The sequence below is a fragment of the Poecilia reticulata genome, chromosome 21 (genome assembly GCF_904066995.2).
Source record: "Poecilia reticulata chromosome 21, P_reticulata-male-v2, whole genome shotgun sequence".
Lineage (NCBI taxonomy): Eukaryota > Metazoa > Chordata > Actinopteri > Cyprinodontiformes > Poeciliidae > Poecilia > Poecilia reticulata.
Window position 1 is genome coordinate 12,659,201 of NC_088850.1, and position 21,762 is coordinate 12,680,962.

At 38.5% G+C, this 21,762-nt stretch overlaps 1 protein-coding gene across 1 annotated transcript; it reads right to left on the minus strand.

Annotated features, from left to right (window-relative positions):
- Positions 1–254: 254 nt before the first annotated feature.
- LOC103457593 (transforming growth factor beta-3 proprotein-like) lies at positions 255–15,808 on the minus strand. The gene is made up of 7 exons (XM_008397868.3): positions 15,020–15,808; positions 8,610–8,770; positions 7,745–7,874; positions 7,529–7,636; positions 7,151–7,316; positions 6,913–7,066; positions 255–6,245 (listed from the first exon to the last, which is right to left on the minus strand). Exons 1-7 carry the CDS (start codon positions 15,363–15,365, stop codon positions 6,087–6,089), a joined length of 1,224 nt encoding a protein of 407 aa, XP_008396090.1. The 5' UTR covers positions 15,366–15,808; the 3' UTR covers positions 255–6,086.
- Between the last annotated feature and the right edge of the window lie 5,954 nt (positions 15,809–21,762).

A 21,762-nucleotide genomic window follows, 5' to 3' on the forward strand; every position in this document is an offset into this window, starting at 1 on the left:
ATATATATATATATATATATATATATGAACTGTTTCCCCTTGTGTCTCCGTCTCTCACTTCCATCTCTCTTTTTTCTTCCCTCCACATCTGTTAATCTGCTCAGGGAATAGCAGAAGACAGAGTTTTCCAAACCTCTGTGCATTTACGTGTCATGCAATTCATCACTGGTTGAGTCCTAAGTTCTGAGAAAGTCATACTTTGACTGAGAAATGGGGCCTGAACTTAAATCAGATTATGGGTTGCGCAACAGTAGCCCAGAGCTGGAAGTTGGTTTATTGGAGGTTTGGGGTAAAGGTGGTCGGATTAGATTTATACATCTTTTATACATCTCTGTAAAAAAAACAAAAAACAGACAGAACAGACCTCCAGGGGTGTTTTTGGATCCACTTCGTCTGTAAAACCTGTTGAATAAGTGACGGAAGCTAACATTTACAATAACAGCCTCCCATTGCACAGTTTATAAACTCATCACTTGAGTAATTGAAGATATCGCCACTGGATGCCTGACTGAATAACGTTGCTCGTCTCTACACGACTCAGAAGACGTCTTTGGGTGAACAACGAGGTAAGATGGCTGACTTCTACCTGCTAGAGAGACAAATAACAATAACACTAAAATAAGAAATAAGAATAAACTAAAACATAACCTTACATAACGCTAGTGTGGCAACTGAGTTCAAAGTCGTAAAAGGCTTTGATTTAAACCCAGAACCTTCTTGCTGGACAACAGCTGAGCAAACACCTGCTCCACTGAGTGGCCATGACCAACCTAAACAGTGTTCTGATGCATTTCTTTTTATCTTTGACAAATACTAAAGATGGCAAATTATGACGTGCTTAAACCAACAAGGTGGTTCCCAATGATTTATTAGCTAAACAGTTGCCACAAATTGTCAACTGCAGCTTAACGACTTGCTGAGTTTGTGGATGAGGTCTTTCTTGAACTGTTTGTCCCGATTCCTAAAAGGTACAAAATGGCTTCAATCATTTCCTCAAAAATCTAAGGCTGAGTTTTGACTAAATCCTTTAATTTGGCTACCACATAGATTAATTTTTACTAAGAATGAGCCATTGCTGCTTTCACAGCTAAAAGCAACGACAGACATGAGTCAAAACAACAGGAGAATTAAAAAAATTTACAGGAACGTTTGTGTGGATGCGAATACCCATTTAAAACTTTTACACAATGCTGCAAGCAGCGACATGACATACGGTGGCCTGCTGGACATCTAAAAGTCAATCATGCATGGGGCCCATCTCCTCTGTACCACAAATGTGTGTATTGTTAGTGCATGGCTCTCTGCAAAGCCGTTAAAGCCTCAGCTCCTGTTTAGACCTGAGGTTGCCCTCTGGTCTTTGTGTTCCCATCATGGTCCATCTCTGATTGATTCTGACAGGGAAATATAATGGACATGCAGACAGAGGGAATTCTCTCTGGCTATTTGTCAGTCCATATTAGCTCAACCCATTAGCCGCAAGTCTCTGTGAGTGACTGCAGACCTTCAGTGAGGACAGCATAAAATGTAACACTGTTAAATATTAACAAAAGTTTATATCTGTACTTTTTTTTATTATTCCCACATAAAGGGTTTACACAACACCGTTAAAATGCCAAGTTCTTGTGATTTAAAAACCATTTGAACAAAATTAATTTCGCCTTCAATGTGACCTGTGCAACTCGACTGAAAAACAAACTGAAATGTTTAGGTGGAAAATAAAAATAGAAAAACCAGAGAGATCTGGTTGCTTAAGTGTGCACACCCTCTTCTAACTGAGGATGCGGCTGTGTTCAAAATTAACCACATTACATTTCCTGTTAAAAAAAGAGCCGGTTCACACCCACCAGCATTTAAAGTGCCCCTGATAAACCTCCAAATAAGCTTCAGCTGTTTTTCTGTGCTCTTCTTGAAAAGTCCTCATAGGTTTCACAGGTTGGAATTTGATTTCTACACATATCAGTCAGCACAAAGGTCCACAAGGTTTTCCAGTGCATCAGATATACCGGGGAATATATAACAACGGTAATAATCCAGTGGAGAACAGAGCGAAATTACTGAGAACTGGGTGTCCCTTCAAGATTGATAAAAGAGCAAGAGAAGGCTAAGAATTTAACCAAGTCTGGCTATAGTTTGAAAAAAGAAAAAAGCAAATGTGAATTTTTCCAAATGAATGTGATGAAATAACTTATTCTCTGATGAAGCCAAACTTGACTTAAAGCCATAATTCTTAAAGGTATGCTTGGTGTAAAAACAACACTGAATGGAAAGAGAGCAATGCGTGACTGTAACTGTCAGGTATTGAGACTCTGTTTCTAGAAGTCGAAACAAAAACTTCACTTCTTAGTGTTTGGTCAAAACTTCTAAATACCAATTTTGCTTTTTTATAACATATAAAAATGTTTAGAGAGGCTAAATCAATTTAAGTGGTAAATAAAAAGGCTGCTATTGAATAAATTTCTCTACATTTTCAACGTAATTTATGAAGCATGTTTAAGACATCAATTTTCATACTTATCAGTTTCTAGATGCATTGCAAGTACCTTTTTTTTTAATCAAGCATATTTAACAAACAATAACTAAATCACATAGTTTAGGACTTTGTGCATCAGAAACAAATTGCTTTGATGAACAAAGGGCTTACAAGACCCAAACTGATAGCTGTGCATTAATATACAATATTAATTGGGAAATACAGGTTGCTGTGTGATTTATACGACTATTACAGAGAAAAATAAGAAAATAATGACATGTCTGCGTGTTAATATGCCCTGGAAATAAGAGTAATAGCGTGTCGCCTGGGAAAGCTGTTAGGCATAAATCTCTGAAAAAGGGCTCTTGAATTTATTACTCCAGCATGAAGCAGAAAAAAAAAAAAACTGAGCATGTGCTTGCAGGAAACAGGTGAGGCTGGTGAGATTCAAGCAAAATTCATGTTTTTCTTGCTTTTGAGAAAATGGCATTTTAAATGGCATTTCAATGTGGCAGACTGAACCAGCGGATAAATTCATCTTTTCCTCATCTGGAGTTAAGTGTTTTCACAGGTTTGCTGCAGAAAAGGCAAAGCGCTTAGTGAACAGTTTAATGTCGCAGCTTTGAAAGGGCTCGCATGGTTTAGCGTGTTGTATTTTTAATAACAGACTTCATCAAACAGCATTACGGTTGAAAAACACCATAAAGGACAGATGGCGCTGACGGGGAAAGCGTCAAACAGGACACGGATTCAGACACGTCCGCCTGACTCTGAGAGGAAAATGAGGTCTAACTTTACATATTGCTGCCATCAGATTAAGACTTTTTCCCTTCCTGTGCCATAATCTTCCACTGCTGCTCTAAAACAAACAGAGACGGAAATGTTTTCACAACAGTCCTCATTGTCCCGAGACTGGTGTGAAATGTGACAGGTGAGTTTATATATATAAATCAGTAGAAAAGAAGAAAAAAAAGGAAACTGAAAGCAGCAAGGTTTCAAATCACATGCTAGCTCAGCAAGCGCCAGCTGCAGAAATAAAAATAGAAATGAGCTTTTATAACCATTTGAATGGCACATGTTGATGTGAACTGTGCTTCTTTTGTTTGTGAATGGAAATCTAGTTAAAGGACATCAAGTTGGAAAGGTTATTAAACTTAAACTGTTAAACAAACCATTTGTTGAATTCTAAATTTCACCTTCCTGTAAAGTGAGAAAAGCAAACAACGTTTCAAATAATTTTTTTTAACCGTTTAACAATTGCTTAGACCATTTACAAAGTAACCAGAAAAACATTTGGAAATGAAAATGTGTTTTTTTGTCAGTGAATGCACCATACCTAAACATTAACATTAACAGGTCGCAATAATAATGACACAAGTAAAAGTTAATTTCATTTATAGTGGGGAGTTCAAAAATTGTTTTATTTACCTTGCCTTTGTATGTGTAGCACTTTGTGCAAACGTTCGTTTCTTTTTTAAATGTGCTTTACAAATAAACTGGAGTTTGGACATCCGATGTAGCACAAAGTGTCTGGATACTTTTTTCTTCTACACACATCTATTGTTGGCTGCAATTTTTTGAGAATCTCAGAGTAAAGGTCAAAGTTCTAACATCCCTATCGGAAATACTTACAATAAATACACCTACCAATGTTAACTGTGGTAATTACAAACATTAGATGCTAAAAAAAAATCTAATTTCTAATTTCTCTATTTTGTGTTTGACATAGAATAACACTGCTTAACAGGTGAGCTGTGGAGCAGTGTGTCATTTCTTTTCCTAGTGTGAATAATTGATTGCAAAACAAACTCTTCTGTGAAGCTACAATAAACTGATGAATGACTACAATAAAATGATTTTTCCTCTCAATTATTAAGATTGACGCAGTATTTGTTTCCCCCTACTACAAAGTACATTTATAATAAATACATTTTTTAGAATTTACTGCACATTTAGGTTTTTAAGTAAACAAAAAGATTTTAGAGGCAATAATTTCAGCTTGAAGGATGATGCATCATTGTTGTGTTTCATGTTTTTGATACCTCCTTTACAAAAGGAAACAGTATTAGTAGAGTTTATAGAGGGAGAGACAGTTTTTTAAATTTATTTTGCTGTAAGCATTTTATTGAAGGGACAGAAAAATGTTCAAATCTCTCAGAAATATTTTATAGTCTCAGTCCTAGTTTAGAGATCATAAATTGGTGCATCTCTAGACATGTGTTCATGCTTCTGAATTATCTTTATTGATTATTGTAGTTGAATGTTATGGTTTGTAGAAACATTTTAAACCCTGGTTTTGCTTCTGTCGTTTCAATTTGTTTCCGATTCCCTGTTTCGAAAGCTGAACGCGACATCTGCCTCACATGAGCGCCAACGACATTGTCAACCATCCCGGAGAAAAAGTTAAACTGAGGACAAAATTTTTGTGGCCTCTGTTTTTATTTCTACACCTTGCACTTTCTGAGCTGCATACTTACACTTTCTTGCGTTGCCGCAAAACAAAAGTGTGAGGATTTAACTCTCTGTGAACTCCAGCCTTTAAACAACATCAGCCAGACACACACTGGGGCACAAACAACAGGTTAAGCTAGTCTAATACATACAGATACAAAAGTTGGACATTATTTCTAAATTACAATGTAACAGTATCCTAGGTATAGTACAGTATAAAATGGCTTTCATTGTGGATAATGACGATACGCGTCAATTCCCTTCTGTTAGTGAAACAATCACTATATGACAAGTTACGTAACAGACAAAATCTGCTATTAATGTAAAAGAAATCTCATAAAAGCTCGTTGCATAACACTTGCTCTCTTCCAGTAAATTCTTTGATGTTCGAGGAGAAAAAAAAAATAATAATAATTTGAACCTGTTAGGAATGAAAACATCCAGTGAATGGCAGCGCACCCGTGGCTAGTTTCCAACACAATCCATCCCTGCAATTCAGGTCCCCTTTTCTTCTTTCCTGTCCATCCGCTCTAATAGATGCACAGAAAATAAAAGGGCCACCGCTGCTGGCTGGCCAAAAGAGAAAACCTTGGCTCAATTTCTTTGTTCATTGCCTTTCCATTGCAAATCCAACAGGCATTCTCACTCAGCTCTCCTTTCCCCAGACCACAGCTATGGCTTTGGATACAGCAGTGAGTCTGTCCTTTCTCCTTTTGTGTTTGAAGATAATGCCCACTGTCTACAGAGAAGGGAACTTAAGGAAAGTTTAAACAAAATCCCCAGCCAGAAAGAAATCCGACCATTCACGGGAGCGGATTTAAAATTTAGGACCGAAATAAAAAAGCTGCACTGCTGACAATGTAGAGATTGTAACTCTGCGGACTATCTGACTTTTGAAGTTGAAAGTAGACCATAAAATAAATTAGATTCAGCTGGGGCTAAATTCGGGTCAGGTTTTAAAAATAACTCGCCTCTCGGAAGTGTCTCTGTAACAGCAAAATTAACACGGAGCAAAAAGAAGAAGAAAAAAAAAACAGTTTTAGTTCAGAACAGAGAAAAGCCACGGGATCAGTTTTAAGTATTCATCACAGCTCAGAGTCTACGAGGTTTTCTTCTTCTGTACCTAGTGAAATCCTTTCCCCTCAATCAGTCTTTTCGTGTCCTCTCAGCTACATTTGCAAGACTTGACGATCATGTTGGAGAGCTGCTCCACCTTAGGGGTCCGTCCAGAGTAGTAGAGAATAGTGAGGGGCTCCAGGTCCTGAGGAACGCAGCAGGGGGCGGCGGAGGCCTCTGGATTCAGAGTGTTGTACAGGCTCAGCAGCTGTCGGGAAGCAAAGTGTGGAAGTAAAAACTCTTGTTCACACACATTTCCAATGCCTTCTGTTTAGTCTGTTACGCTTGTGTATAATTGAAGAAATCTGGGAAAGATTTGGGTTAATTCACCGCAGAGAAACACTCGGACAATGTGACAGGAATGTCTGCAAGTACTTGCAATGGCCAAAATATTTGCATATTCATTCTTATGCTATAACACTAAGTAATTGCATAACTTTCTTGTGCATTTCTGCCCAAGAACAAAATGATGTATCACAGCACATCTAATTTTAGCGTATCATGTACCTTTGTCAATCCAATTACCAGACTATGGAAGGATATATTTTTAAATATTTCCATTCACTTGTGTACCTTTTCCACACTTTCCATACAAGGAAAATATTTTAGAAAATGCTCTAGTATTGGTTTGAGGAGCTATTTCTTTCCCAGACAGAGTGTAGAGCCCTCCAAATGCTTTAACAGTGGCTGAAACTAAATATGTCGTCTTATTGGACAAAGTTTCTATCAAAACCTTGCACACATTTTACTCTTCGACAACTAAATGATCAACATATGTAAATGGGAGCAGTTACTTTTCTTCAGAGTTAAACTAGAACAGGCTCTTGGTGAGGTTAGAGTTAATCATTTTTTGCTTCATAGACCTTCTTTCTCACCGAGCTGTGTGTTGTGTCGGAGCTCCTCAGGTAAGGGCACGGCCCGGAGCAGTAGTTGGCGTCGTAGCCGCTGGGCTCGTGGATCCACTTCCAGTCCAGATCGCGGCGGAAATCTATGTGGAGCCGGCGAACGCAGCAGCTCTCCTCCGTGTTCCTGCGGAGCACGAGAACATCTAATGCGGCTGCGTCAAGTTTAATCTCACAGGCGATCCGCTCCTGTCGCTGAACGAAAGCTTACGAGAAGCAGTAGTTTGTGTCCAGTGCTCTCTTGCGTCGGCGAGAGGAGTGGGTGTCCATGCGGTGGGGTGGGATCATCATGAGGATGAGGTGAGGAGGGTGTTGCTGCTTATGTTTTTTCAGGTTGTCCAGGTCCAAGCGACTCTGCTCCTCGTCTCCGTCGACACCTAAACCACAGGACAGGATCCAGCTTCTCTATCACCAGCTATTAACCACCACAACATCTCCTGTCATGATTTTCATAAATCGTCGCATCCGCTTTGAAAAGTGCGCGAACGTTTCTCCCGCTAGTCTTTCACACAACGGAGACGCAGGAAGTTTTGACCAGGCACTCAACGAAATCACTTAAGCAAGTGGCAACTTAACCGAGGAAACCCACCTCTAAACTTCACCTCCAGAACTTCCTTTTCGTTGTCGATGATGTCACCGTTTGAACTGAAGGTGTGGCAGGGACAATGCACGTTGATTTCCAAACCTAGATTAGATCCTGGTGCCAAACGATCATGAAAGGGAGAGCAGTAGAAATAATTTTAATATCAGCAGGAGCGATTAATGATGTCTTATTTTGAACTCTTTCGGATAATGTTAACCCCACCTTTGTTTATCAGCCACTCTCGTACGGTTTCTGTCACGTCGAAGGTGATCCACTCAGGAGAGCCTCTGGTCTGCACGTTTTTAGCGGCAATGAAACGCTGCTTCCTAATGTGCTCGTTTGGTCTCATAATCTGCAAAACAGTGACACAAAGGTACAATTATAAGCTTGCTTGTTACTCGGAGGTTGTCAACAAATGCACGCCACAATTTGCAATGACTTTTCAATTAACTTTGCAATTTTGCACTATTTTGCGTTCGTTTTTTCGTATCAAATCCAAAATTCATCACATAAAGTAAAGGATGTGGTTGTAACGTGACAAAATAGGTAAAAGTTAAGGTTGTTGGTATAATGTTGCAAGGCTCTGTAAAGAGTTGAGGTTTGCTGTTTTTTTTTTTTTTTTTTTTTTTAATTATTATTATTGAATCCAGCTTTGGTCATGGGACAGGGAGATTTATATCATTTCAAACTCCCCAGAGTATCTAGTGAAAACGCAGCAGAAGGTTGTTAATTTCAGCCACTCCGTTACGGAGCAGAACTTAGGGATGTTATTCCAGCTGAAGAAATAAATATCTCAGGGCTTAAGGGGTTTTAATAAATGTTCATGACAGACTGAAAACTTGTAACTTTTTTGTAAAATAAAAAGCAGACATATATATCAATATATATATATATATATATATATATATATATATATATATATATATATATATATAAAAAAAAAAAAAAGACATATATATATATATATATATATATATATATATATATATATATATATATATATATATATATATTTATAAAAGATCTATGACTTAAGGTTCTGCGTTTGACTTTGGTAGAAGGACAAAGAAACGCTACCTTTACGCACCTGGTAGAGCTCAATCCGCTGTTCACTCCTCATGGCTTTGGGGTTTGGTACCCTCAGGGCTCGAAGCTCTGCTCTGAACAGGTTGGTTGAGTTCCTTTCCATTTCAGAGACATTGAAGCGGAAAACTTTAGAAGTCAGGCTTTTAGGGCAGGGGAGATTATCTGGTGAGGGAAAACAGATAAAACATGGCTTTTAAGCAAAAGAAAACATGCTGGAACTCAGTGAGGTATTCACAGAAAACTATAGTTTTTTGTGAATATTGTGAGGAGTTTCTAACTGAATAGTGAGGGGATGTGGTGGGTGTAACTTAATGCTAAAATATGAAGATAGGGGCTACAAAAAGACATTATTAACTTCAAACATTGCAAATAAAAGCAAAAGTCATAAAGTAATTCTAAGAAAAACAACATTTCTAGTTTCTTAACATTCAAATATTTAATTTTCCCAAAAACAATGCAACATCACTCTACTATTTCAGCCTCAGCAATAAGACATTTGAGTGATTTCCGCTGACGAGACGCTGCTATGATTTTAGAGAACCACCAGGGTGAGCTAATGAAAAAGTCAGCAGAGGATCACAACAATGGACAATGTGGTGAGATTGTGCCGGTAGCAATGTTTATAGATTCTTTCCTCTGTGTGCTGTCCATCTGCCAAAAATTGGGCTGTACTTCCAAATGATCAATAAATGCACCACTTCGATTTTGTCAAAAGGAATTATTCCTATTGAGTAATTTTTTTTATTTTTCAAACTGAATAAAAGCAGTCACGCTAAAATATTTCACATGAAATTAAGCTACTGCAATGAAAACTATTTATTTAAAGGCTTTTCTTTCACACCTTTATCAGAATGGGAATAAATGTGATCAAAGCTGTCCTTTTGCATAGAGTCCCATATTAACATATGACCAAATCTCAGTCCTCACATTGCAGTATACAATAGGCTGGCACTTTATTTTCCAGCCCACAGTGAATGGGGTTGGCTGTGGCCTCTCTTATCAAAATTCCTCACTGGTTCTCCAACAGATTCTGTCTATATTTGGAGAAAGTGATAACATTGATAGTAAAACGCCAAGATTTTTTAAATGTCATATGACTTCATCTCAGTGGTATCTGTGTATCAAAGGCCTTGCTATACTCAGTTCTGTTGATAAGATGTTGGAGCTGAAGCTTTTGTTATCGCGATGACTTCCCTAAAGCCAGGCACTGACACACACCAGGTCTGTCGCGCACATAAACCCCCAAGATGGAAATCTTTCCTGTCGTTTGCTGACCAGTGATGAAATGAGCCCTTTTGTACCAACTTCCTGCTTTGTTTGCACCTGCCGTGTAGTTTCGGTGTTTTTTTTTTTTTATGTTTTAATTAAGGTAAAAGAAATTGTTCAATTTAATTTTGGGGAACTGCTTTAATATTATTTGAGTATCTTGATGTCTTGAAAATAATTTGATTAGTGATTTAAATGACAAAGATGGAAATAAGCTAGGACAGGTACATTTGAAAGCTTACTGTTGGAACTGACGCCATTCGCGTGCATGTAATGGGGAAAATCTTAAAAAAAAAAAAAAAAAAAACTATTTTCCATGCATCTGCAAATAGGGTTTTCTAAAATACTTTTTTCCCCCATCAGAAACTTTTATTGACAGTCACAGGGGTTGGGAATAGAACCCAGTACGACTGCATCGAGGACTGCAGCCTGTAAATGGGGCGGACGATCTGCCTCTACCCAATGTAAAGCCACAAAATCACAATGGTTTGACTTCAAAACAAAGATATGTTCATGCCTGTAAACAAAAACAGAAAGAGTGGCAGTAAATAATGCTACAGCATGCATTAGTCGTATTTAAACAACAAATGCACGTGCTTCGTTTTATTCTTCTTTTAAACAAAGCCTGATTTCACTAACGTGATAGGTTATTTAATTATCACTCATGTATTTATTTAAATCGCTCATTATGCATCTTATCACCGTATTCCAGAAATCTGAAAATTTATCAAAGAGCGCAAATTTAGGCTGAAAAATAGCACCGTGAGGGATCGAGGCCTTACTTGTGGTGCCCCGCATCTCCACATCACCCATGCTGTGTTTCTACATTAGCCATATATTTTTTAACCCTTTTTTCGTTCGCATCCATGATATAAACATCCACACAGACTTTCCCGATTTGTAAAAACTGAAAAAAACAGAACTCAAGACATCACATGATAACTTGAGCCTCACACCATGTGGACACAGTGTGATTGACAGCAAACGAGGCCTGATTTCCATATTCACAACAGCAAATACACAGAGTGTTCACCCAACATAAGGCGTTGCTACCTCCCCATGACCTTAAAATTATTTTAAAAACTTGTTCAAGGCAGAACTGACAGGGTTTTTTTTTTCCACATGGTTCTTGTGCAACATGCTTTCGAAAGTTTCTAATGCCGTTCTGGCCTTCTACCCTGTGGCCTACATCAAAAATGGCACTTACTGGCTCCTTATTGTTCAAATGAATAATTTCTTAGTAAATAAAAACAAGAACAATATCTGTCTGAAACTTGGAAAGCTTTCAGTTTGTGATCTATAAGCATGTTGTTTCTCTTTGACGTGATCTGACGCAGACAGTTATTTCTGTAGGACAAGAGGACAAGCAAGTAAAGCAGACGTGTGTCGACCACTGCAAGTCAGGAAACGGCTACAAGAAATTAGCTACTCGTCCAGTCAGAGAAGTGATTAAAAAGTTCAAAAGAAAGAAGTTTATATTGCTCCCATGCAGGAGGATGAAAACATAGAAAATTACATTTTAAATACCAAAGAGAGGCAAACTAATGAGTCTAACTAATGCCATCTGTACCAGAAGTGGCAACTACACCTTGTTACTATCTGGTACAGTAGATAGTAAGAAGCCGATGCATAAGTGACAAAAGAGAAGTTCAAATATAAATACTGCTGAAACTTAAATTAAATCTTCTTTTTGTCTCTTTTTATTTTTCCCCAGCTGTTCACAAGCGACTGTAATAAAATAAACTCCAGTTGTCGCCCGTTAACATTAACATAAATTCACCTGAATCTAATCTAAGGTTCTGAGAGCAGGACTCAACTGTTTGGTGTCTTTGGTCCAAATCGCTTTCGAAAGATTCGAACCAGAACATTACAGAGGGGAAATTAAACTTCAGGAAACCTGTTGATTTCAAAGGCGCAGTGATGCAATAAGCTTGGCTTTGCCCTGGACCGTGAGGCTCTCTTCAGCATTTATTATCCTATTCTACTCTCTCAGTCTGACCACAGACACGTGTCCCCCTCTCTCCACAAGTTTTCCATTTCCATGCCGTTTATTCTATAAAAAAAAAAAAAATGCTGGTAACTATATAAGTTTGGCATGAAATATGTGGAGTAAGAAGAAAATGAGCCTAAACAGCCTTTTCTGATTATTTTAACAAATTGGCCCCATCCAAAGTAAAGCTCATTATAAACAGAGCACCAAAAACCATACTTAGTGGCAAATTGGCAACAAATTGGAGGCATAATGGAGGAATTCATGTTGAAGGCTCTGTTTCACTCTCGGTTGAGCAAAGCTAAACCTCAACAGTGAGGCGATCTCACCCCTCACAGACCACCTGTGTGTGTAATTATCAGGCCAAGACACAGCGGGTTCGTTCGGAGCACCGCCTCAACACCATCGCGTCTGTGAACACGAGGACTTCGCCGAGAGCGGGATCCCTCTCTCAAAGCTAACCAGGAGGGTCCCCTCCGTCCTCCAACCCTTCCTGTCCACCTCTGTTCACTTTCCCTTCCCCTAAAGGCATCCCCCATCCGCCGAGGCAGATGTCCCTCTCATTTGGCCCCGACTGGAAAGGAAATGGTAACATCTGGGAGGTGGAACATGATCCACTGAGGGGGGAAAAAACAAGAGGGAAAAGAGAGTAAAGGAGGGGATTGACCTTCCTGGTTCAGAGTTAAAACAGGTGGGACAGCACAGGAGTAAAACACATTTCCTCTCCTTTGCAAGCTCCCACTGCAGTTTTTTAAATATAATGTACAGTGGTGCATTTTTCCCACCAATAAATGAGTGCTGGCAGAAAAAAAAAACAAAAACAAAAAAAAACAGTTGAGTGTGGATTTCTACTTCAGGATTTCACAAAACATGTTTTTTTTTTTGTTTTTTTTTTTTAGAACGCTGAAGGAAAAATGTGACAATTCTGCTTGATGACGTCAAAAGAGGCACAAGAACTAAGCCAATTATCTGGCTTCAGTAAATATTATGGCGACTGAGGGATTTTGACATAAATTTTGACATTTGATTTCCATTTAAAAATATTTTTTAAAAAACCCCCCATCAAAATAAGTAAGAAAAACAAGATAAAAACAAGTGTACAAGCTGATAAGTTTCTTCATGACATATCTTTGCATACAGAAGTAATCAGGTATCACAGATTGATTTGGGTAGATTTAATCTTCAACTACCACCATTTTACAACTAAATCACAAGACAATTTGAAAAACTCACGATGACTGAACTGAGATGAATCTACAGAGAATTTGGAAAGCAGCCTTAAGAGCTTCATAATGTAGAAATATGTTTCTTTGCTGTGTGAAAGCATGAAGTGATCTCAAATAGAAATTGTTCTTTTCTATTTGGTCGTCTTAAATTTCTGATTAGTTTTAGCTTTATGAAGGTTATTATGAAGGCACTGTAAAACTTTAGGACTAAAACAGTTTCTAATGAACTAGTTCTTAAATATTTAATATTTTATTTGATTTATTTTTGTATACAATTTGTAAAAATATATATTACGGTATCTCTCTATAGGTTAAAATGTCATCCAAAATATCATCATCATCATCATCATCATCATCATCATCATCATCATCATCATCATCATCATATCAGTGTGTGCAAGATTTACTTCACAAAAGAACAGTTTGGAGTGCAATAACTGTCGACTAATAAGTATTTTGAACTTCCGATTTATTTGCCCATGTTGTGTTCAACCAGTTGAACACAGGATGATCTCACCAGAGGCAGATAACCGAACCAAAAATGTAAAAGCAGAAAACAGTTTATATCGCTACCGATATACTTTCAGTATTTACCAATGTTTTCTCCACCACGATAATTTCTAACATTGTGCAGCCTTGACTTGGAAAGACTATCTAATTTGAAGAATGAACCTCATTTATCTTGTAGATTTATGACACACAGTCGAGTGTGTATTTCTTTTCAAGATGTGATTATGACTAAATGCTAAAGGAAATAATAAGAATGTCAAACAAAACCCTTAAAAATGAGTTTTTATTACATTTTTACCTCATTAATGTCACCCTATTTTAAAAGATGTCTGCGTACTAGACAGCAGATGCACTCAATGCTCCCTCCTTCGACTTCAGTTACTACATCCATGCAGCATCGATGGAGGGGACCATTCTGTGGCTCTGCAGCTCATCTGCACCTCTGTAGTGCCTCATCTTTCTCTTAGCAATGTCCCTTAAAGAATCTACGTTAGATCATTTGTGTTTACTGGCTGCTCAGTCTCATTTAACCAGTTTTTCTTTTGGTTCTCCGGGCAGAGTGTCAAATCCTGCTTTAGAAAATGAAATCATCTTCACACAGTTTGTCAGCAGAGGGAATGATGAAGCACTCTAAAACTTTGTGGCTTCTCTGACTTTGGACTCGTTAAAACTCAGTAAACCAACACCAGCAGATGACAAAGCTCCCTAAATTGTTCCTGACTGTGGAAACGCCATGCTGAGCTCTGATGCAAGCAACTTCAATTCCGTGCCTCTTTGCTCGCTCTCCAGACTCTGGGACCTTTGGTTTCCAGTCAAATGCAAAATTGACTTCATACTACTGAACAACAATTCAGTTTTTTTGTTTTTTTTTGGTCCTAGTCTGAGGTTGCTGTCTCTGGATCAGGGGTGGCTTAACACAACTAATGCAGGGCACTTAGCCAACATCTTGCACATGTTTCTGTGTTGGTGGATCTTAGAAGACTGAGTCCAGCCAACTATCAAATCTACTTTACTTTATCTTTTATTCTTATTGCACTTGCACACTTTTTCCTTCCACTCAACCTTTTTGCTTAGCTCCTACATTCTGTGAACAGCCTGCTTCTTCAGCAATGTCCTTTTGAACACTTGTAAAGTCAACGCTGTTAGCCATGATTATACAGGCCACAGCATCATTTATCTACAAGATCTCCGATGCTCTCGTCAAATTTTAAGAACCTGAATGCAGAGTTTTCGTTAGCTGTGATCTTTAGTTATCAGCAGAAAACAAACGCTTTAAATATCTCACAAAGTGTGACAATTTTATCGATACAACGCAGTACAATCGACATATTTTTGAAGGAAGTACAAATTGGCCTCCATGCGGTGCGTAATTACGCACTACGGAGACAATGACAAAGTTTTGAAAAGGGAAGAACTCACTGTTGTCTGGCGTTCCGTGCACCATGTTGATTTTGTATATCTCTTTGGCGATGTACTCCGTCTCTGTGTTGTCCTGGCCGCAGCTCTGCTTCCGATCCCTGCCCAGCTGCTCCAGAAGCTCCTTCGTGCTGTTATATAACGCCTGGATCTGATAGGGTACCTTGCTCGGTCCCAGGGAGTGCGGGGGGCTCGACAGGCGAAGTTTGCTCAGGATCTGACCCCGGATCGCCTCGACCCTCTTCCTCTTCACATGGTCGATGTCCACGGTGGCACAAGTGGACAGGGGCGAGCTCAGGGTCGCGCAGTTGAGGAGGACGACGAACAGTAGAGCTTTGCCCAGATGCATCTTTCTGTCCGCATTTGTTTCGCTCTGGCAGCTGAAATGTGACGGTTCACAGAGAGGACTGCCTCTACCTTTTAAATCAGCTCCTTTTATTTTCCAGCTTAGAAACTAACGTGTGGACTACCTCCGCTTTGTGCAAATCCGAATTTAAGTTCGCCCATTATTTATTCATCCGATTCAAATTTCTACCAAGACTTTCTTTCTGTATTCTTCTGTTCAGTCCATCAGTCCTCCCGGTCCTCCTAGAGCGGTTTGTCTCGCGTCGTTTATTTCGGAGCATCAAGTTTTATTCTCCGTGCAGGGTGACCGCAGGCTGTCACGTTAACGAGGTATATGCGATTTTCGAGCTGCTGATATGGCTTCATATGAGCTTTATAGGCTGCCGCTGCTTTCTGACGTTTGGTGGAGGAGGGACCGCAGACACCCGGGAGCGCACAAATCACAACAGGGGCCCACTGCCACACTCACTGAGCCTGAAATACTAAATAAGTTTGTTTTAAAAACAAATAGAGAGAGTGGTAAACATAAATTGCTCTTTTGTGACCTAGTGCTGTAAAACAGACTCCTTTGGAAGGAATGCTTGCTTGAAGATTTAGCTTAACATGGCAACCCAGATCTGGTCTTGGGATCACTTTGGTGCGTCTTATGTGACGATATGATGATAGTACATGATACGGAGGATTGTGTCAATATGTATTCTAATTGTCTTCTTGTGATATTGTGTGGTTTTAATCTCCCTGGTAGTGCGCCCTCTACTGAGCAAAAAATATATCCGCGTTTGATTACTTCATTCAACTTGGCAAAAGTAAAAGAGGAAAGGAAAAAGTATTTTTTGAAAAGATATTGAGTTACTTATTTGAGGCAAACATTTTTTTTAAAACATAGCCACGTTTCTCAGATTCTTCTTTTCTTTTCTTTGGTCTTGACAAGATTTTACATTTGATGTCGACATTTCAGAACATTTCTGTGTACATTATGTATTAAATGTATTTTTTACTCAGTAGGTCTCCAAGGTTTCACAGCTGTTAAAACGTTTTCTTATTAGTATTTTTAAATAAGAAATCTTACCATTATAATTTTCCACCCTTAAAGCAAGTCTTGTCTGATGAGTTTTGATTTCTGCTGCTAGTTTCACTCGTTATATCAGAATTGGACTTAAATAAAGAATCCCACTTGCAGTTTGACCACAGTTGTCCTATATAACTTATATGTTACATAGGATGAGTTGTGGAACTCTTAAAGAACCATCTTGATTCATTCTTCCTGATTAAAAACAGTCCCTTGTCTCTTGTTGTATATCTACCTGTAGGCAGAAGATAAGAATATGATTCAAAACTGAAAGTTTTTGAGAGAAGTACATAAAAAAATTACCTGAAATATGCAGAGTAGTGGGATTAAGATATTCCAATTGTCTTTACAATTAAGCTTTTCAGCCTATTTCCATTGGTAAATAAGTCATGAAGTTCATAAAATCTCACTAAGACAGCTTGCTGCATTCCTCGTCTACTTCTTCTGCAGTTCTATGGTGCCAAGCACTACTAAACAAAATCTAGTCGTTTGATGGAGATCTTATATTACAGACGCCATGCCAACACATTTGTATTCTCACTCAATGGAATCAATGATTTCTTGCTGCGAGCACAGATTTTTCCCATGCCCTCTGCAGCCTCCTTCCACATAAATGTCTTTTTTTTTCTTCTGTCCTAATGTTTGACGGTTTGTTTGCAGCCGTCTGAGTTATTTTATCTTTTTCCTCCTTCATCAGCTTTATCTCTCTTCTTAAGGCATATCCGCATTTTTCAAACTTATTTAAGGTCAGACTGTCGCAGGCTCTGGAGGCCCCGTACCCAGACATGGGATCTAACATTTTACTATGTTGCTTTTGCTTGGCAGTTTGCATACCAGGAATGACTTCATACGATGTTCAATCTTTATATGGCAAACATTTGGTTTTAATTTTCATGCTACATAGGTGCATGGTATACAAAGCTCTGTGTTTTATTTGGCTGGTTTTCCAAAGCTATTAATGTCTGTTTACAATGTTTTTAGAACAAATATATCTTTTCTCAACTTGAGTTGATAAGAAATAAGGAAATTCAAACTTCTTCATACAGCCAGTGCTTTAAAAAGCATTCATATCCCCTTTTCCACATTATAACCACAAACCTTAATCTATAAGTGAGCAATACAAGGGTGTAGGAATATGATACATGGTTTTAGTATGTTTTTTGTTATTTTTATTTTTTTACAAATAAAATCTGAAAAGTGTGGCTTGCATTTGTGTCTAGCCCTCTTTACTTTTAGACTTAATATAATCAGGAGTTCTGTGAAGATCTCAGAAGTTTAAAGCAGAGTTGGACTAGAAAGCAATATCTCAGGTTATTAAAATTTCACAGAGCAATATTCAATCTATCATCTCAATTCAGTTGAAAAAAACAATCTGCCTAAATTGTTTGGCTGGTCAAGAAGAGATTTGACCAAAGAAGCAGCCAAGATGCCCATTGTGGAGGAGGCGAGATGAAGGGAAAACATTATTATGAGAAGTTCGAATTATGCCTCAAAACATGTAGGCAACACAGCTAACATGTGAGTCAAGGTACTCTGGTCAGATTAAACCAATATTAAATAGTACATGTAGGTTCTGTGTGGAGGAAAGAGCACAACATTCCCATGGTGAAAGACGATCATAGTAGCATCATGCTGGGTTGGGTGTTTTTATTCTGTTGGGAAAGAGAAGCAAAGTTTATGGGACTAAGGATGGAACTAAATAAAGGGCAATCCTGGAAGAAAACCTGTTAGGGGCAGGAATAGACTTACAACAAAAACCTTAATCATACAGCCAGAGCATGATGGTTTAAATCAAAGTCTACTTTGGGTTTAGTCAAAGCCCAAACCCAAATAATCCAATTGAGAATCTGTGGCAAGATGTCAAAACAGCTGTTCACAGATGTTTTCGATCCCATTTGACTGAGCTTGAATTGTTTGTGGATGTTTTTTTAGAAGAAGAATGGGCACAAATGCACACTTGGAAAGTTATTGGAAAAAGAGGTGGCAAAAGGCTTGTAATATGTGGTTCTGGAAAGAATTGATTAAAGAAAAATAAATACAAATTCTGATCCCCACTTTTAAGATGTTTTTTTTTTTTTATAAACGGTGTATCATTTCCTTTCTATTTTAACAACTTTGCTCTACTTTCTCTAGCCCATCATATTAACCTCTGATAAAACCAAATAAATATTGTGGTTTTAGAGAGACGAAACGTGAAAGAGTTGATCAAGGCTCTCTAAGTCTCACAGCCTGATCCCCCTTTATCTTTTCGAAAATGTGCAATATAGTCATAATTTGTTTCGTATTTTGAGTCACTGCAAACAAACTTGGGAGAGAAGTTCATTGAGCTGCTGTAATTATAGAGTGACAGAACTCCCTTGTGGCACTCGAGCAGGTAAACACACGTGGCAGCTTTTAGTCAGTAATAAAACTCGTACATATCATTTAGCTTGGACACATTTGTCGCAGTTGTCCATGAACACTGGTTTCTCACTTTACCACTTACAGTTCTGGCTGAGATGTCTTCATTCATGACTCGATCTGTTAATTGTGGCGCCTGCGATCCAAAACCTAAAATGGACTGAAATGAGTGTTTGTACGATCCAGAAAAAGAAGAGGGAAGGAGATGTCTTCATGGCCATTGTGAAGCTATTTTAGGAGCGGCACCAAGGCCTCTGGTTTCTGTCAGCCACTCTCCCACAGCCGTCCATGCACGCTGCGATGCCCTGGATATTTGGAAAAGTTTCAAATGACTTTTATTCCGGACATTTGGAACATTCTGTTTTAATTGCTTCCTTCCTAAACTTGCAATATGCTACGTACATTATACATTGAGATTATTGTTCCAGAGGATGCTTTTGTTTGTGTTTTTAAGACGCATCTGTAATATTCAAATGTGTGATTTAATTTAAATTAATATATGAAGACACATTTGAAATGAGTAGTATGAGTTTAGGATTATCGTAAAGACACACAAGACAAAGAAAAGGTTTTTTAGAGAAGAAGAAAAAATATTCTATCAAATAGGTAAGGATGGAGGTTAACAGTTGTGCAACAGGGTTGAGTGATTAAAGATATAGAAATTTGTCAACAAATGAGGAGAGCATATTGTGAAGATGCAAGGGGGACTTTGAGAAGCTGTTAAATTGAGAAAATGAGAGAAAAGAATACTGTTAGTGAATCTGGAAGTGCAGAAGGTCATTAAGGCAGAAATGATATGTAGATGGGAAGAAGTGACAGATGTAGATGTAGAGATGTGTAGAAGAGAAGGTAATACATTTTTCATTTAATGTAAAAACACCATTAAGAAATGGGAAAGCATTAGAGAAGTGATGATCAAGGAGCGGTGGTTTGGATTACCCCCACACCATGGTGCTGCCACCATGTTTCATAGTGAACATGGTGAGTGTGTTCGTTTCCCAAAATGTATCGCCTTTTGCATGTCGCCCAAAGAGTTCAGTTTTTAGAACATCTTTTCCCACATGTTTTCTGTGTCTCTTACATGGCTTGTGCAGCTCATGGAAGTAGGATGAAGGCTGGTGTAACGCAGAAGCATGTGAACGCTAGAGGAAGATGACGTAGTTGTTCCTGTATGGTAAACCCATAAAACGGAGCAGCTGAATTAAGATTTGTAACATTATATGATGGCGGCAAAAGCTCTCTGGGTGGCTTGACCTGAAAGCTTTCTGTGTTTTTTGGCAGTTCTCCATTAAGCCACCAGGTGATGCTGCATACCAGTTCATAACATCTGCGATCATTGAAGAAAGCCTACTTCATAAACACTCCCAGGACTTACATTAAATATACTAAAACCAGCATATATTGTCCTCATTGTAACCAAAGCTATGGATTGGATGTAATGTGAAAAATTTATAGAAATATATAGGTCAGTTAACATTTGAGCAATTTTAACGTAACAATCAGCATCCCTGTTCTTCTAAATTCTTCCACCTGTCGGTGTTCTTGTCCGATCTTATCGATTCAGATAAACCATTCTGGACATGTGGAGAGATTCTGTCATGGATCTGAGCAGGGAGGCCCCCGCGCACACATCATCACGAGAATTACAACCGAATGAATGGAAGAGGAAAACCTCTCCGTTCAGCAGGAGCCAAGGTTCCAAGCAACATCTTCCATCAGTCCAACATTCCCGTCCCTGTGGGGATTCCTAGACGCGATCCCAGACATCACCAGCTAAAGTTCACTTTTACTCCAAGCGTCGACCAGTGATTACCTCACTGCTGGGTCAGGTTTTAGTGAGTCACTCTCCAGCAATCTCTCTCTGTCTGGCAATACACACGGAAAAGGAATGCTACTTTAGACCGAGGGCTGAAAACAAAAAACACATGCTGGTAGCCGCACAGAGGGAAATGTAGGTCAGTTTTCTGCTGATTATGTTTGTCAGAGATGTTAACGGCAGATGTAGAAGTTGACCTCAACAAAAAACGTCTGCCAAATGCTTCTAATCTTGGCCGTCAAAACTTCATGTTTAACACCAGTTCCTCAATTTGATTCAAACCATACTCATTTTGGGGGGTTTTTTCTAACACCTTGTAAGTCCCCATACAAAAAACCAATATAGTTAAAGGAGGAGTTCAAATTATGGTGAAGAGTAAAGTTTAAAGAAGTCAAAAAGAAAACACACACTAAAATGACTGAAGACTGGCTAGACAGGGTCAGACAAACCCCAAATACTAAGCAGCTTCCTGCCAGATTTCCCTTTTCCGCAGCACCCTGACAGGCCGGCGCAGTAAGCCCGCCTTGTCTGGGGGAAACAAATCAATGAGTCATACGAGGGGACGTATCTGAGTAAGAATGCTAACAGGAGACCCCTAAAACCCACACCAGAGGAGGCAGTGATGTGTATATGTCATAGGCACATAACTTCAGTGAAGCGTTTGATTGGTCCAACATCTGTGTTAGTCATCAGTTGTCCTGATACATGAAAACAAGGATAGGAATACCACGCCGGCTAGACGATGACTTAAAGTGAGGTCATTTAAATTCAGCGCAGGTTTGTGACTCTCTCTTGTTGTGTCTTAATTTTTATATATCTTTGGACCTTGAACTCATGCTGTCATCCAAGACATTCTGCTAGTCTTAGACATCTCAAAACTATTTAGTCATTCAATAAGTAAAATAACAGTAAAAAAAAAAAAAGCTACTTATATTTTTACAAAGATACAAAATGTTTTTTTTAAGTTTTGAGTTTTGTTTGGGGAATTGTTTTGTCAGAAATTAAGAATTTATTTATAATTTGAAGTGACTATTTTAAAGAACATGGTTGCATGTATTAGCCATTTTACAATTTTAATAACTGTTTGAAAGGTACAGCTAAGCACACATATATTTT

Coding starts and splice junctions, on each gene's coding strand:
- LOC103457593 (XM_008397868.3), bottom strand. CDS start 15,365: ATGCATCTGGGCAAAGCTCTACTGTTCGTCGTCCTCCTCAACTGCGCG. Junction 7,637..7,744: donor AGAGTGGCTGATAAACAAAG/GTGGGGTTAACA, acceptor GTTTGGCACCAG/GATCTAATCTAGGTTTGGAA. Junction 7,317..7,528: donor TCTGGAGGTGAAGTTTAGAG/GTGGGTTTCCTC, acceptor CCTGTGGTTTAG/GTGTCGACGGAGACGAGGAG.